Raw genomic sequence first — 17890 nt, forward strand, 5'->3', positions numbered from 1 at the left:
ATTCAAAGAGTTAATGACATTTTAAGGAACTTTAATTCTTGACAATTTTCGTTTTAATATCATTTAGATGTTGTTTGGTTAGGGAAGAACGTGAATTTTTAGAGAGACAAACATCCAAAAGGTGATTTTGGAAAATAAAAAATATGGTCCCATAGTAAATGTCGTTCTGAATCACTTTAATTCTTAAATATTTTCATTTTGATGTCGTTAACAGTCGTTTTGAGAAGGAGTTAGTTGAAGTTGGATAGTCACCGATATTAAAAAAATGTAAAATTCAATAATCATACTATAAAAAATTGAAATTCGGTAGCCATAATATTAAAATGAGTAAAGTTCATTGATGTAATACTTTATTAGATACTATATCTTACAATTAATGTTGCACTTTTGTTGTGTTTTATGAAGATATAGTAATATAATATTAGACCCTTTTGGGTATTATGAACTAACTTTCCAAAAAAGGCCCATATCTTTCCGGTCTTCCATTATTTGAGAAAAGCTAAACTCAACTAGAATTATTGTTGTTCTTGTTCCAGTTGAATGCTATATATGTCCTCAACCCCAATCTCATCTCATTTCTGTGTGTTGATTTTGCGAAATACAATAAAAATAATGGGTTCAGAGGTAATTAAGTTATGGATAATTACTATATTAATGGTGCTGGGAGTGGCATCATCATCGAGTGCAGAAGGGTATTATCGGAAGGTGCCGTGCTATTTTATATTTGGAGATTCATTAGCTGATAATGGGAATAATAATAAGCTTGAAACAGTAGCTAAAGTGGATTATCAACCATATGGAATTGATTTTCCTGAGGGACCAACTGGTAGATTCTCCAACGGTCTAACCATTGTCGATGTCATTGGTAGGTATTCCTTTTCTTCACCTTATTCTTTCCTTTTTAATTTATTATATATGTCATTTTAATAAATTTAGCCTATGGACATGTTTGGTTTGCTGTTAGCTATTTGCAGTTGCAGTAAACTGTTAATTGTTACTGTTAGTTGTTTATTATTAGCTGTTTAATTACTAGTGTTTGGTAAAATTATATTGAACTGTTGTTGTTTGGATTTAAAATGTCTAAAATGGATATGTTTTAAATTAATCAACGATGAAATTATAAAAGGAAAAATGTGAAAAAATACCTATAACATTTACAATTAGGAATAATTTTATTCTTAATGTCTAAAATGGTGCAATTTTACCTATAATGCTTGCAATTAAGAGCAATTTTATCCAATTTCAGATATTATTAGAAAACATAAATATTTTATTTCTTATTATACACCAATTGCACATAACAGTGGTTCTAAAAAAGAGATTTCATATTTTTTTGTGATTTAATAATAAAATTAAAAATTAATATTTATAAATTCGATTAAATATTAGAATTTTTTTGTCCAACTCATACAAAAGACAATATTTTTTTTTATTTTCTTAAAAAAAATTAACGTCTAATCATATGTTTGTGATCTATTACTAACGATGATAAAATCGTGCACATGTGAAGTGTAGATGACAATATTCATAACAAAGAAGACAGTTTGATAAATTATTTCTCAAATTGACCCAACTTGTCAATGTTATGGGTAAAATCGCTTTTGGCTGTCAAAATTAGGGGTATAATTGCACCATTTTAGACGTTAAGAATAAAATTGCTTCTAGCTATAAATATTGGGGTACTTTTGCACCCTATCCTATTATAAAATAAAAAATGTGTTACACAAATTAATAAAAATAATCTATATAAAAAATAAAAAAATTATTGAACGCAAAAAAACCTTGTTTTCCGGTACTTATATTGTAGAAATATAAATAATGTTAAAGAATAAACATATTTTGTGGAAATAAGAAGGATAAGAGGGTGTTTGTTTCAGCTTTTCGGATGAGCGTTTAGCGTTTCGCTCCAAACCGCAGGAAATATAGCGTTTGGTTAGGTTTATATAACCGCAGCGTTTAGCATTTTCTCTGGAAACTGCAACGTTTTGGAGCGTTTCACGAAAAGCTCCTAATTGGAGCTTTTCATAAACAGTTGTTTGTAGTTATATGTTATTGATTGATGCTCGTAAAGTATATAGCATTTAATAGGACAAGTGTATCCTATCGCAACAAGTAATATTGTGCTAAGCACGAGATCGAACCACAAAGACTATTTGTTATAACTAGCAAATCTACCTAGAATGATCTAATTGTTTAGAGGGTTGGATAAATGTTTGGGTTGTATAATTAACTAAATGAATTAAAGCAATAAAGATAACAAAATAAAGAGAACAATTGACAGGGTAGAAAGTGAATTAATGGATGACACAACCCGGGCTGAGGAATCCTTTGATTGAATCCTATGTATGGGTTTAGGGAGTTCAGATTCATGTTTTACCAATGATTGAAGGTAACTGTCCTAAGTGAAAGACTAATTTGATCAGAATTGTCCTTCATATTCACATGCATTCGGGTGACGGCTTGATTAGGCATATACCCTAGGTCATGCAAAGCATTAGGTTTATTGACAACTAAGGCTAAAGCCGTAGCCCAGCCACAAAGCCTCATTCCTAGTGGTCTCTAGCGAAGTCAGATTTACACAAGTTCGGTATAGACGATTCCGTGGTCAGGTTCTCATCTATCTATAATCCTATTTAATGTCAGGGTCACAGGCATTAGGCACATTATATACATAAACAGGCTAGTTGATCATTATCAATGTTCATTCTAGCATAAATCCTGTTCCTAACAATTTCTAGGCATTAAACATGCATAAACTGATCAATCAAAGGTCCTAAATCCCTAATCACACATATTCTTACAATCAATTTCATCCCCATCCCAAATTGGATGGGGATCAGTTCATAGACAAACCAATCATAGCAAAAAGGCATATATGAATAATGGAAGAAAAGCTTCAATTAAATATAAAAGGAAAAGATAAGAGGGAGAGATAGAAATCCAAAACCCGTTTTGCCGATTCTAATTACAGAAATAGAAGATGAGGAATTTCTCCCATCAATTGTTCTTGAAAGAAATAACAAAACCGAAATAAACCTAATCTAGAAAACAGGAAAATAAAACTGAAATAAAAGCTAAATCTACATTGTGGAGGAGAGAAAGCCTTAGCGGCTCTCCGATTTATTGAGTGGCTAATCCCCCCTGAAAGATTAGGATTAGCTCCCTATTTATAGAGTTAGGAAGGAAACCCTAATGCCTCAGGGGTAAAAATGGCATTTACAAAGTGTTAAATGGGCTTTTAGGGCCCTGATCCGCGAATTTCAACCGCCTCGTCTCGTCGAGACAAGGCCTGTCTCGACGAGACAGGTGATGTCTCGCCGAGACAGGTCCTATTTGAGGAACTGTGGCTCCGGCTTTTATCTGTTTAGGTCCATGGGCTTCCAAAAAGTGCTCTAATGGTCCCTGATAAATCCCAAAAGTGCTCTGATGGTCCCTGAATGATCCGAAAATGCTCCAATAGGCTTGGGTCTGGTTCGGAAATGCACGAAAGGTCCCTGAAAATCCCTGAAAACACCGAAAATACCATAAATAAAGGAAATTACTAATTTTAACTAAAAAGTAATAAAACGATACTGAAATTAAATAGAAACAAAGGGAAAACAAACTAAATTAATCCTAAAAACCCTATATAAATGGGAGCTATCAACATCCCCACACTTGAATCTTGCTTGTCCCCAAGCAAGACAGAATTCAAAACAGAGAAAAATCAACAAATAGCTCCCTTACAAAAACAAGAATCTACTACACTTTATTATTCACAACAGTTCAGACTACTCATTTTGCACTTAAAAACATAATGAACCTCAGACGAGTCTCCAAAACTGATTAATTTGGTTTTATCGATCAACACTTCATGAAAACGAAAGAAAATGACTAAAATTGATAGCTCACAAGTGGTCACTCTAACGCTCAAGTGTTTGGGTGTAAAATTTTTTTTTTGGAAACGCTCTACATTTAATTGCACAAAGTGGTCACGTTGGGATTGCATCATCCATCCGGTCAAAATTGATGCATTAAAATTAAACAAAATCATAGGTCTTTAAGGGTTATAACGTGGGCTAAAGGTTAGGGTAGGAAAAAGGGAATTTATAGGCAAAAAGTTAAATGACTCAAATAGTTAAAAATTTTGCAAAAAAGACACATTTTTCGCATTAGGGAGTTATAAACCACCTCCCCACACTTAAAATCTTGTTTGTCCTCAAACAAGTCAGAATCCAAAAGGGACACTTTATCCGCTAAGTATAAGAAGGTTTAAGCTCAAGGTTGTGTTTGTGATTTCGGGAAGCAACTAAAAATATAAACACGTCTTTTATCCTTTCCTCTATTTTTTTTTTGTTTTGTTTTTTTTTTTGATTTTTTTTTTAGAATAGAGGGGATAAAGAGTGAAAATCAAATGGGTAAGGATTGCTTCTTCTATTAAAATTACAACCTTTTAATAATTGCTAGCGAGAATTTGAAGGAGATGTGTGTCTAAGGATTTATCAAAACTAAATTGAGTCAATTAACTTGGGTGAGAAAGGGTATTTAAGAAGGCTAAGGTTTGTAACAGGGTTGATCAAAGAAAGATGTAAAAAGGCTCAAAGGGGCTTATCTAGTGGAATTGTTAAGGGATTTTGGCTAAACAAAGAAATAGGCTAAATTTCACAAAGGGCTATACCTAGGTTGCCTAATCATTTCAAGTTTAATAAAAACACAAAATTCAACCAGTATTGGATGCAATTCCTATGAGCACAAACAATAAATGTAATCCCACACCTAAGAGATCAATTGTTCCTAATCATGAGTCTAAAATATTGATCTTTATGGCTCTAACTCACTATTGAAGGGTTATTTGTATCAAACCTAGCCTCAAGTAACGTTCCGTTCCATGTCAATTTTAGGCAAATAATACTCTTTGGAGACTCAAACGTTGTTCAATATTTTTCGCATGTATAAATTTCATTTAGAATGTGCAAATTTTTAAGCGCATTGTCAACTGTATTGTCGGGTTAGCTAAATGTATCAAATTCAACTGCCTATGATTCTTTTTATTCCTAGAATTAAAAAGCAAACAAAAACAAAAAGCATGAAATCCTAAAAGTAAAACAAAAACATGCAACCTAATATAGAAAAACAAAAAGAAATTAAAAACATGCAAATGGCAGAATCCAAATTCATCATATCCTAGTATCTCCTCCCGACACTTACAACATGCATTTACTTCCATCATTACATAAAAGTAAAACATAAAGTGCAGAAAAGAAATAGGATAGAAAAACTCCCTCAGGGGTGGCTTGTCAATCCAACCCCGAATTTCCGATGCTAAATTTTCAATTCCAAGCTGCAGTCCTGAAAATCAATCCGGCGTCGGTGAGTATTCCGATTAGATGGTTCTGCCAATAGAAAAAAAAACAAACATAAGAATAGAGAAAGCAAGAGAAAAGAAAAAGAAAAAACGTTTAATTTAATTTTTTTTGTGCCGTCTCGGCGAGATGAACAGTGTCTCGCCGAGACGAGACGGAATTTTTTTTTTATTTTTTTTTTCGGAAAAATTTTTCGGGAATTTTTTTTTTATGTGTCTCGTCGAGACAGCTAGGTGTCTCGACGAGACGACACGAAAAACCCGAAAAAAAAAGTATTTTTTTTTCGGAAAAAAATTTTCGGGAATTTTTTTTTTATTTTTATATACAAATCTAAACAATTGTTTCAACCTATTCAGTTTACACAGATTATAAACGAAAATAGTCCCCGGCAACACTTGATGGTGTTATTGTCGGGTATTTCGAAATATAATCTAATTATAAATAAAATAGTTCCAAGCAAATTTAATCTAATTATAATCAAAATAGTCCACGGCAATGACGCCAAAAACTTGATGCTCGTAAAGTATATAGCATTTAATAGGACAAGTGTATCCTATCGCAACAAGTAATATTGTGCTAAGCACGAGATCGAACCACAAAGACTATTTGTTATAACTAGCAAATCTACCTAGAATGATCTAATTGTTTAGAGGGTTGGATAAATGTTTGGGTTGTATAATGAACTAAATGAATTAAAGCAATAAAGATAACAAAATAAAGAGAACAATTGACAGGGTAGAAAGTGAATTAATGGATGACACAACCCAGACTGAGGAATCCTTTGATTGAATCCTATGTATGGGTTTAGGGAGTTCAGATTCATGTTTTACCAATGATTGAAGGTAACTGTCCTAAGTGAAAGACTAATTTGATCAGAATTGTCCTTCCTATTCACATGCATTCGGGTGACGGCTTGATTAGGCATATACCCTAGGTCATGCAAAGCATTAGGTTTATTGACAACTAAGGCTAAAGCCGTAGCCCAGCCACAAAGCCTCATTCCTAGTGGTCTCTAGCGAAGTCAGATTTACACAAGTTCGGTATAGACGATTCCGTGGTCAGGTTCTCATCTATCTATAATCCTATTTAATGTCAGGGTCACAGGCATTAGGCACATTATATACATAAACAGGCTAGTTGATCATTATCAATGTTCATTCTAGCATAAATCATGTTCCTAACAATTTCTAGGCATTAAGCATGCATAAACTGATCAATCAAAGGTCCTAGATCCCTAATCACACATATTCTTACAATCAATTTCATCCCCATCCCAAATTGGATGGGGATCAGTTCATAGACAAACCAATCATAGCAAAAAGGCATATATGAATAATGGAAGAAAAGCTTCAATTAAATATAAAAGGAAAAGATAAGAGGGAGAGATAGAAATCCAAAACCCGTTTTGCCGATTCTAATTACAGAAATAGAAGATGAGGAATTTCTCCCATCAATTGTTCTTGAAAGAAATAACAAAACCGAAATAAACCTAATCTAGAAAACAGGAAAATAAAACTGAAATAAAAGCTAAATCTACATTGTGGAGGAGAGAAAGCCCTAGCGGCTCTCCGATTTATTGAGTGGCTAATCCCCCCTGAAAGATTAGGATTAGCTCCCTATTTATAGAGTTAGGAAGGAACCCTAATGCCTCAGGGGTAAAAATGGCATTTACAAAGTGTTAAATGGGCTTTTAGGGCCCTGATCCGCGAATTTCAACCGCCTCGTCTCGTCGAGACAAGGCCTGTCTCGACGAGACGAGGGCCTGTCTCGACGAGACAGGTGATGTCTCGCCGAGACAGGTCCTATTTGAGGAACTGTGGCTCCGGCTTTTATCTGTTTAGGTTCATGGGCTTCCGAAAAGTGCTCTAATGGTCCCTGATAAATCCCAAAAGTGCTCTGATGGTCCCTGAATGATCCGGAAATGCTCCAATAGGCTTGGGTCTGGTTCGGAAATGCACGAAAGGTTCCTGAAAATCCCTGAAAACACCGAAAATACCATAAATAAAGGAAATTACTAATTTTAACTAAAAAGTAATAAAACGATACTGAAATTAAATAGAAACAAAGGGAAAACAAACTAAATTAATCCTAAAAACCTATATAAATGGGAGCTATCATTGACCTAATTATCCTTCTTATTTCCATAAAATATGTTTACTCTTTAACATTAATTATATTTCTACAACTTAATTTGTGTAACATATTTTTTATTTTATAATAAGATAAGGTGTAAAAATACTCCTAACATTTATAGTTAGGATCAATTTTACCCTTAACATCTAAAATAGTGCGATTATGTCCCTAATATTGGCCGTCAAAATCAATTTTACCGCTAACATTGACAAGTTTGGTCAATTTGAGAAATAATTTGTCAAACTGTCTTTTTGGTCATGAATATTGTTATCTACACTTCACATGTGCACCATTTTAGCATCGTTAGTAACAGATCACAAACATATGATTAGACGTGAATTTTTTTCTAAGAAAAAAAAATATATATTGTCTTTTATACGAGTTGGATAAAAAAATTTCAAATATTTCGCCGAGTTTATAAATATTAATTTTTAGTTTTATTATTAAATCACAAAAAAAAATATGAAATCTCTTTTTTAGAACTACTGATAAGTGCAATTGGAGTAAAATTGTTTTTACCTGCCACCGTTATGGGTAAAATTGCACCATTTTAGACGTTAAGAGTAAAATTATTTCTAGTTGTAAACGTTATGGGCATTTTTTCACATTTTCTCTTTTATAATTTCATGGTTGATTAATTTAAAACATGTCCATTTTAGACATTTTAAATCCGAATAGCAACAGTTCAATATAATTTTACCAAACACTAGTAATTAAACAGCTAATAACAAACAGCTAACCGTAACAACTAACAGCTTACTGCAACTGCAAACAGCTAATAGCAACCGCAACAGCTATTAGCTAACAGCTGAATCAAATATGCCCTAATTCTATCAATAACAACTAACTACAAACAACTATTTATGAAAAGCTCCAAATATGAGCTTTTCGTGAAACGCTCTAAAACGCTGCAGTTTCCAGAGAAAATGTTAAACGCTACGGTTAGATAAACCTAACCAAACGCTATATTTTCTGCGGTTTGGAATGAAACGTTAAACGCTCATCCGAAAAGCTGAAACAAACACCCTCTATATATAGTAATTTTACTCACAGTAGTGTCCACATGAATCCTAATAACCAAATGAATTGTGGCCATTCACCGTTGCATCTAGGTCCATCAAAATAATGAGATGGAGATTCAAAGCATCCTAAAGTTTATATTTAATCAGACTAGATCAAACTATGAATGACTACAATTCATTTGATCATTAGAGTCCATATGAACGCTAGTGATTTTACTCAATCTTTGTTTTAAATAAAGTATATTTTGGGTGAATTAAGCCAAGAATAAATGATTATTTGGATGCAGTCCAATTTTACCTTAATTACACTTTTTTCGGGACTAAAGAAATTAGTAAGAATCCCGACCCTTGTAAATTTTTGGATCCACTACTATCTATATTAGTAATTTTTGTTAATATTTAGTTTACTTTGAAATTTATAAGGATAAAAGTGCAATATTGAAAATGTTAATAGTACAATTGAATCAGCTTGAATTATGATATTTTTTCACTTAACACCGAAGGCAAAGATAGGGAGGTGACTGTGTAAAGAATTCACGTGACTTAACTATTATTTTTTTTTAAAACTAAACTTATTAATGATCAGAATTGCAACAAAAGTTCAACATAGAAGAAGATATACAATTCGGTAAAATATTATAGAGAGTAAGACTAGCAATTTGAGAGGTCGACCTAATCAAAGCATGAGCCGCACTATTTGCCTGCCTTCTAATAAAACGGATTGAGTAGCCGTTGTTAATTTCCACCAACCTCTTGCATTCAGAAATAATGTCACCAAATTCGGAAAAATCCAAATGAGATGATCTACAAGCATCGTAAGTCAATTGTGAATCAACCTCAAAAACAACCCGATCAAAACCCAACCAACGAACCCACTTAATTGCTTGCAACAACGCAAAGGCCTCCCCTTCCCTAATATCCATTAGAAAATTAACAGTATCAGTTCTGGCATGAAGGAACGTACCATCGGAGTTGCGCACAATTGCCCCCATTCCGGTCCGATTTTCCGAGGCAAATGATGCCATATCAGAACAATACGAAACAGAATCGGGCAGTGGTCGGTGCCAGCAATAGTCACATCGGTGAAACAAATGACGCTGCCTCGGAACAACCTTCAACGCCTGAGCCTGTTGCCATTCAGCTAGACACTTCATACCACCAAAGACAATCTCTGGAGCAGACGTGACAATCTGCTGCCAAATAAACACATTCCGAGCCCTCCACCAACTCCAAAGAATTGACATCAATTTCTCCGCCCTTTCCTTACCACCAAACCTGCAAACAGAGAAGAAAAAGGCAGCAAAATTTTCAGCATTAATAGAGATGCCCGTAATGAAGTCCAACAATCCCGCAACCGTCCACACCTCCCTCAACTTCGGACATAACACAAATAAATGCTAGATATCTTCCACATCCTCCGAACACATAACACATGACCCACTAACATCCACACCCCGATCCCGAAGCCGTGTCCTAGTAGGAAGGCAATTACGCACAAGACGCCAACAAAAATACCGAATTTTAAAAGGAACAGCTGCTTTCCAAATACAACTCCAATCACCCTCAACAAATAAATTCGAATTATCCTCCAAACCATCTTTAGCAAGACGATAGGCACTCTTTACAGAATAACAACCATCCCTAGTCCCATTCCAAACCATAGAATCAGTACGTCTTGCCATACTAACTGAAGTCCTGCAACTCTCAACTCCTCCAAACCCTCAACCATAGGCGAAGTAATTTTCCTCAAACCCTCGCCCCTCAACCAAAAGTCATGCCAAACGCGGATGTTTTGACCATTACCAATTTTCCACCGAACTCCTTTCTCAAGCAACAATTGGGAACTCCAAATACTCCGCCAAGTGTAACTAAGCGAGTGACCCAAACGAGCCTGCATAAAATCCCCCTCAGGATAATATTTAGCTTTGTAAATTCTACTGACAAGAGAATCCGGAGATGACATTAGACGCCAACCTTGTTTACCCAACATTGCTAAGTTAAAAGTCGTGAAATCGCGAAAGCACAAGCCACCAACATCCCTATGAACACACAATTTTTCCCAAGCTAACCAATTAATTCCTCTAGCACCGTCTTTCCTATTCCCCCACCAAAAAGAATTCAACATTCTTTGTAACTCCTCAGCCGTGGATATGGGAAGTAAAAAGACACTCATAAAGTACAATGGTATAGCTTGCCCAACTGCCCGAATAAGAACAGCCCTCCCCGCTTTAGATAAAGGTTTACCACGCCAAGTCTGTAATTTCTTCCAAAGCCTATCCTTAAAATGAGCAAAAATCGCTTTTTTTTCCTCCCAACAAGAGATGGTAAACCAAGATAACGACCGGTATTAATCGGGGTAAACACACCAACAATATGAGAAATAGCCACAGACAGTATAGGAGCCACATTACTACTACAAAGAATCCCAGACTTCCCAAAATTAATAGCCTGCCCAGATGCATTTTCATAAACTGATAAAAGATGATGTACTTCACGACTCTCAATAATGGAAGCTTGAAAAAATAAGCGTCATCGGCAAAAAGCAAGTGTGAAATCGGAGGATCCCGACGACAAACTCGCACACTATGTAACTTTCCTCTACATTCCGCGTCAGACAACAAGGCAGACAGACCCTCCACACAAAACAAGAACAAATAAGGGGATAAGGGGTATCCCTGTCTAAGACCTCTTTCGGGTGAGAAAGGTCCAACTAATTTATCATTCACTTTCACAGAGTATTGGACAGAAGTAACACACAACCTAATCAACTTCACCCATCTATTAGAGAAACCCAATTTAGACATAATAGCAAATAGGTAATTCCAATCCACGCGGTCATATGCTTTACTAATATCAATCTTCAATGCAACAGACCCACTTTTTCGACAGCTATTTCGCTTCATACTATGAATCACCTCAAATGCAATTAAAACATTATCATGAATTGATCGACCCTTAATAAACGCCGACTGATTTTCAAAAATGAGATCCGAGAGTAAAGGTTTCAGTCTATTTGCCAACACCTTAGCAATGATTTTATAAACCACATTGCATAGAGCAATAGGACGAAGATCACGGATAGAAGTTGGCTCCTCACACTTAGGAATAAGAGTAATTAAAGTATCATTTAAGCCAGAAGGAAACTTACCTTACTCAAGCCAAGAACAGCCCGCTTCGAAAATATCCTGACCAATTAAAGGCCAGAAGCGTTGATAAAAAGACGGGTTGAAGCCATCAGAACCAGGAGCCTTGTCAGGGTGCGTATCAAATAATACAGAGCGGAACTCATCAATAGAGAAAGGTAGCAAGAGTTGATCATTCTGAACCTCAGATACTTTTGGAGAGATAAGGTCAGTGACACAATGAAAATCACTAGTACCACCAGCGAACAGCTCACTGAAGTAATCCTTCGCCAATAGACTTAGCTCATCCTCCGAAGAAACCCAGGAGCCATCATCCTTCTGAAGACGCAAGATGCGATTCCTCTTCCTCCGGCCATTAGCAACTGAATGAAAAACTCTTGTATTGGAATCCCCTTCGGTAAGCCAAGTTAACTTTGCCCTTTGTCTCCAATGGTCCTCCTCCTGCACTAAACGATTTAAAAGTTTTAAACGAACCTGTTCATATTCAGCCACACTTTCCTCCGAATTTCTAGAACGTAACTGATCCATACGAGTAGTGCAGTTCCTAATTTTATTCCAGCCAGCCAGCAGTAAGTCTCTACCCCATCTATCAAGAGTACCTGCAATATCAGATAATCGATCCATAAAAGGTAAGCTAGCCGATGATTCCCAACCGGCATTCACAATATTAGGAAGAGATGGTTCACGCAACCATTTATTCTCAAATAAGAATCTCCTACTAGGCTGAGTATTAATAACAGGAGAGGTCAGAACAAAAATAGGGCTATGATCAGATAACGGAGCCATAGAATTAAAGGAAGAGCCATTAGGGAACCGACTCTGCTATGGCCCATTAATAAATGCCATGTCAAGCTTCTCCTGAACCTCATTAGGTTTTCCACGATGTTTGATCCAAGTAAATGGGTAACCGGTAAGAGATAATGCAAAGAGACCACTATCAGTAATGGCATCCCAGAAACCACGAAAGCACCAATCGGGAGAAAGCAAATCATTGAAATCCCCTAAAATAACCCACGGTAAAACAGAAGAAGAGGCTAACGACCAAATAATATCCCAAGAGGCTCTTCTCCTGGATCTTTCAGGACAACCATAAAAACCAGTCGCCCGCCAGTTTCCATTAACAGAATCAGTAATCTCCATATCAATGTGATTAATTAAAAAGGAGATCAGAGAGCAAAGCTTGACATCCTTCCAAAGCACACACAACCCTCCACTATGTCCCACACAATCAACATCAAAACTACCTTCAAACCGAATTTTATTCTTTAAGAAATCAATCCTCGATTTACAAACCAATGTTTCATACAAAAAAAATTAAATCTGGTTTGTGAACTTTTACAAGTTCACAAAAAACTGGAATTGCCTTGGCACTACCAAGCCCCCGGCAGTTCCAACTCATAATCTTCATATGGATGGGTAGATCCCTCCATTTGGGCCTGCCTGTGAACCATTTTACGTGACTTAATTATTGAAACATATAATTAATAAATATAATTAATTTTAACTAAAAAAACTTTCTTATCCGTATATTAATTGTATTATTTAATTATTTACAAAATAAAAGGCAACTTAAATAAGAGTATATTTAGTAAAAGTCAATTAATGTGAATGAGTTGAATCAAAACATCATGTATTATAGACAAAAATAAATTCTCTAGAAAGCCAGATATTATGAAATGGATGGAGTAAGGTTTAATATATTACTTGCATTTTGAATTGGCCCAAAAATTGATTCACCCTTTAATTTATAAGGTGTTTCATTATTCATGAATTTACTTAAAGTAACATGGTTAATTTTGTAAGTTTATATGGTAGAATAAGAGAAGATTTGGACAAATTGAAATATTAAGTAAATTCAAAGAGCCAATAAACCCGTTTATTAAATAGCCAATAGATTACTTTAAGCAAGTTCAGTAGACTATCAAATTTAAGAGGACAATCAAATTTTTAGACCAAATCCAAAGAGCGCCTGATATATGAAATTGTATATCACTTAATTTTTGCATTGTAGTTTTCATATGGTTTGAGGTTATTCCTTCACCTCAATACTCAACAATAATAATATTATTGTGTACAGCTGAGCTTTTGGGATTTAAGGAGTATATTCCACCTTATGCAAGTTCAAAACTTTTAGACATATTCTTCGGAGTGAATTATGCGTCAGGCTCGGCAGGGATTCTTAATGAAACTGGACGACAATTGGTAAATAATGAACTAATAATTACCAATTGAGCATACCTCAGTCGATATACATACATCTCTAACTTACACTTTTCGTACAGGGTGCAAGAATACCGTTTGATATGCAGTTGGAAAATCATAGAAAAGTAATGTTGCGTTTGGCTAAAATCCTAACAACGGAGAAAGCAGCTAGATCGTATCTGGGAAAATGCTTTTATAGTGTCGGATTGGGCAATAATGATTACATTAACAACTATTTTGTCCCTGATTATTACAAAACAAGCCAAGAGTATACCCTCGACCAATTTACTCAACTTCTCATTCAACAATACACAAACCAAATAAAGGTTAATTATTAGCTCTGCTACTGTTAATTTTATTTCTCAACATTACTTTAAATTCTGAAATTGTGGTTTTGTGAAATGATTGGACCATAGAGGTTGTATAGCTATGGAGCAAGAAAAATAGCGATATTTGGATTGGGGTCATTGGGATGTACTCCATACGCAATCTCTACATATGGAAACGGATCATCATGTGTGGAAATTATGGAGAAAGCTTCCATTCTTTTCAATAGTTTGCTCATTCCACTTGTTGATCAACTCAATCAGGAATTTCCAAATGCTACTTTCACTTATATTGATTACTATGGAATTGGACAAACTGCTGCTGGAATCGGTATGTATAAACTCTCTTGATCGGTAAAACATACTTTCATAGGTTGGGTACTCGTTCCGGGAAAAAAAAGAAATTAGGCCAAATCCAAGCCCACTAGGGGTTTGGAATTCATGAAAATAGTATAGGTTAATATTAACTAATTATATATTTATATTATGTTTATAAAATAATATATGTAAATTTAAACTTAAGATTTTAATTTATAAAAACTTGTCCCTTTTTTTTTTAAGTCTAGCCCAAGTTTTAGCTCACCTAGATTTACAGTGGGTTCAACTTGGGCTGACCAGTTTTAAGTGTAAGCCCATTAAGATTATCTCATGAACAAATTTCATCTAGATCTCAATTTTCAACAAGTCATGTTATCTATTTTTATACTTTTTTATAGCTACATTATACCTAAAAAACAATCTATTTTCTACTCTTAAGAAATGTTTAAATCAAATATGCACTATGCTACTCTAACAATATTAAATTAGAAATTTTTTAAGTAAAAAACTCTAAAAAATCATTCTATATCAATTGAAAAGTATAAAAAGAAATTTAGATTAAAGTAAAAGTTTATCATAAAGCACACTAAAACCAAGTTTTGATTATAAATTAATTTAACTAGTCTTATTTCAATTGAAATTTTTATGATATGATGACGTAGGATTCACAAATGGCATATCGGGGTGTTGCCCAGTTGCAAGCGATGGACAATGCATTCCGGATGAAATTCCATGTAGGAATCGGACATCATATGTATTCTGGGATTCATTCCATCCTACTGAGGTTTTAAGCAAATACATAGGACAAAGATCTTTTAAAGCACTATATCCGTCTGATGCTCATCCATTTGATATCAGAACCTTACTTCAGCTCGATGAACAAATTTCAGCGATTTGATCATTCATCAAAGATATTTAGTATTTTATTATTAGCCATAGAAATTATATTCTTTGTATTAAGACTTGTGTTGGTGTCCTTTCATCTATTAATGTTATCATTATATTTATGCTTTTGTAATAACATAAGTGTGCTGGATAGGTAAACTTTTTGCCTACCGACTAACTTTTATTATTATTATTATTATTATTATTATTAAATTCTACTCTCAAGGATATATGGAAATTTAATAGAAATTGTTGAGGAGTCGGACGCGCCGTGCGAGGAGGATCGACCTGTTAGGAGCGGTCTCCTGAATACACTTCGACAATCAAGTTAGTAAGGATAGTATAAAGAGAGAAAATCCAAGTACTGTGAGAGAGAGAGAGAGAGAGAGAGAGAGAGAAGTTACCATTTCGAGGTTATGGAGGGAAGATATTTATAGGTCCCCTAGGACCGGGGTAAGACTGCTTGGGCTGGACTCCAGCTAGGCATTCTATTTTGGAGGCGATGGTACTCGTTCGGGTCTAATGGATACACGTCATTGATAACCCTGTACGATGGTGTTTGGAGAGGGATTTTCTTATGATTCATCAGATATCCACCCCCCAAAACGGAATAGCCACTAAGTGCAATGGCTTTGCTCGAGTCGATGTGTCTTTATTGGTCATTTAATGTGTTTTCTTTGATTTTTTTAAGCGTGATATTTGAAATGGCAGCTATATTTATTATTTGTCGTTTATTAGCCCTTTGTAGAGCAATCATTGCCTGTCAAAGCTTTTAATAGTGCTTTTTATCATCCCTATGTTGAACTCTTCACCTGTCACAACCCCTTCTTTCGTCTTTTCCTCTATTGACCTTGTTCTTGACTCTCATTGCCTACCTGTTTCGTGTGATCTTCGACGTGGTCGATGTTTCTCTTATTTCTCCACCGGTGATGAGGTCAGTGCTCTGCTCTTTTCTCTTTTTATTACACTCATTTTCCTCCTCCTCTTGGGAACAGATCGCGTTTATGTTTGGAGTAGGTCCAGTAGTAGTGGTAGATGTGCGCAAGAGGAAGTAGGGCCTTCAGAGTTGGTGAGTTTAGGTGGGGGAGCCGTGGAGAAGAAACGAGCTGCTCCAAAAAAAGGAGTCATTTTTACCGCGTCCAAACGACAATGTGATAATTGAGAACCACGTGGTGGTGTCGATCGAGCTTCCTCTACATCTTGCCTCAAAGAACATTTCTTTGGCTAACACTTACAAGAGAATGCGAGATCAGTTGTGGCCTCGAGGATCTGAAAAAAATAGTTTGTCGGCTGGTTTGTGCTTTGGGGTTGAAAGCACGCGACTCACGCCTAAGAACAAGTCCATAGTTGAAGCTCATAACATACTTATACCCAAGGACCTAGGGGCAATGTCCTTGGTATACCGTTAGGGGAGGCCCTTGATACTATCGACTCCCAGCCTGTGTGAGAGAGCTAACAATCATTGTGCGTCTAATGAGATGTTCATTTATGAGGATCAACTGGATACGAGACTTCGACTGCCTCTTCTTCATTTTTTCATGGAGGTATTATGTGAGTTCAACCTCGATCCCGCTCAGATCATGGGGAATGGGTGGCGGTTGATGGTGGCCATGAATTCACTATGTCGTGAAGAAGGCTATTGTCTCACGGGGGTCATCTTTTGCCGGTTCTCCACACCTTCGAAGGTGTGTTCGTCCCAACATGTGAGCCTTCAACATCCTTAGTTTAAGTAGTTGGGGGGGGGACTAAAGTCAAAGGTTCTGGAGTAGCGGCACCGATACATCAAGGTGAAGACGACCGATTTGACCTTTCCTTTTAGAGTGAACTAAAACCCAAACCGGACTTGTCCTAGTACTTGGATAGTGTAACGCGGTTTTACTAAGGATGAGGAGAGGTTGATCAGCTGGCTCAACACGATCCATGCTCAACCTAAGTTAAAGGCTGACGATCTTATCGAGACATACCTGACCAGTAAGTGGTTTATATACTCGACCTAAAAGGTTGCTCGTCCTGAAGGTTGGCAGAAGGGTTGTGTTTGGAAGTTCTTCAAAGGTCGAGGCATGTCGCGCCAGGATTGGGTCGACTTGGAGGCTATTCAAGTGACGATAGCAGAGTATGCCCCCGAATCGGGTTAGAGTTTGTGGTTTTGAGGAGGAGGGAAGAAGTACCATGTTAGGACCTTTCTTTAGTTTATTGACTTGCTTTTTTTGTTTGTTTATTTATAAGTATGGCTGGAAACGGTGCTGCTGACCTAGATCACATTGACCTCGAGCAGTTAACGGGGGATCAGGGTGCAACAATCTATTGAGGTGCTCGACGACACCTTTTTCGAATGTGCAGAGTTTCTTGGAGGAAGCATCCCTAGTGCCGAGAAGAGTGAGGGGTAGACAAAAATGAGGGGGCTGGATCGGTGAAGGAAAAGTCCTCTGAGCTCGTTGTAACCCCTCTGAGGGAGACATCTCGCAAGGTGAGAGAAAGGGAAATTGGTGAGCACCATAGGGAAGGTGAAGTCTCAGCCG

At 36.1% G+C, this 17890-nt stretch overlaps 1 protein-coding gene across 1 annotated transcript; it reads left to right on the forward strand.

Moving 5' to 3' along the window:
* Positions 1–561: 561 nt before the first annotated feature.
* On the forward strand, positions 562–15584 carry LOC136232214 (GDSL esterase/lipase At5g45670-like). Its single transcript, XM_066021255.1, has 5 exons — positions 562–865; positions 13718–13842; positions 13923–14168; positions 14259–14499; positions 15149–15584. Exons 1-5 carry the CDS (start codon positions 613–615, stop codon positions 15382–15384), a joined length of 1101 nt encoding a protein of 366 aa, XP_065877327.1. The 5' UTR covers positions 562–612; the 3' UTR covers positions 15385–15584.
* Positions 15585–17890: the final 2306 nt, after the last annotated feature.

The sequence above is a fragment of the Euphorbia lathyris genome, chromosome 6 (genome assembly GCF_963576675.1).
Source record: "Euphorbia lathyris chromosome 6, ddEupLath1.1, whole genome shotgun sequence".
In the NCBI taxonomy this organism is placed as follows: Eukaryota; Viridiplantae; Streptophyta; class Magnoliopsida; order Malpighiales; family Euphorbiaceae; genus Euphorbia; species Euphorbia lathyris.

Coding starts and splice junctions, on each gene's coding strand:
- LOC136232214 (XM_066021255.1), top strand. CDS start 613: ATGGGTTCAGAGGTAATTAAGTTATGGATAATTACTATATTAATGGTG. Junction 866..13,717: donor AACCATTGTCGATGTCATTG/GTAGGTATTCCT, acceptor TATTGTGTACAG/CTGAGCTTTTGGGATTTAAG. Junction 14,169..14,258: donor AATACACAAACCAAATAAAG/GTTAATTATTAG, acceptor ATTGGACCATAG/AGGTTGTATAGCTATGGAGC.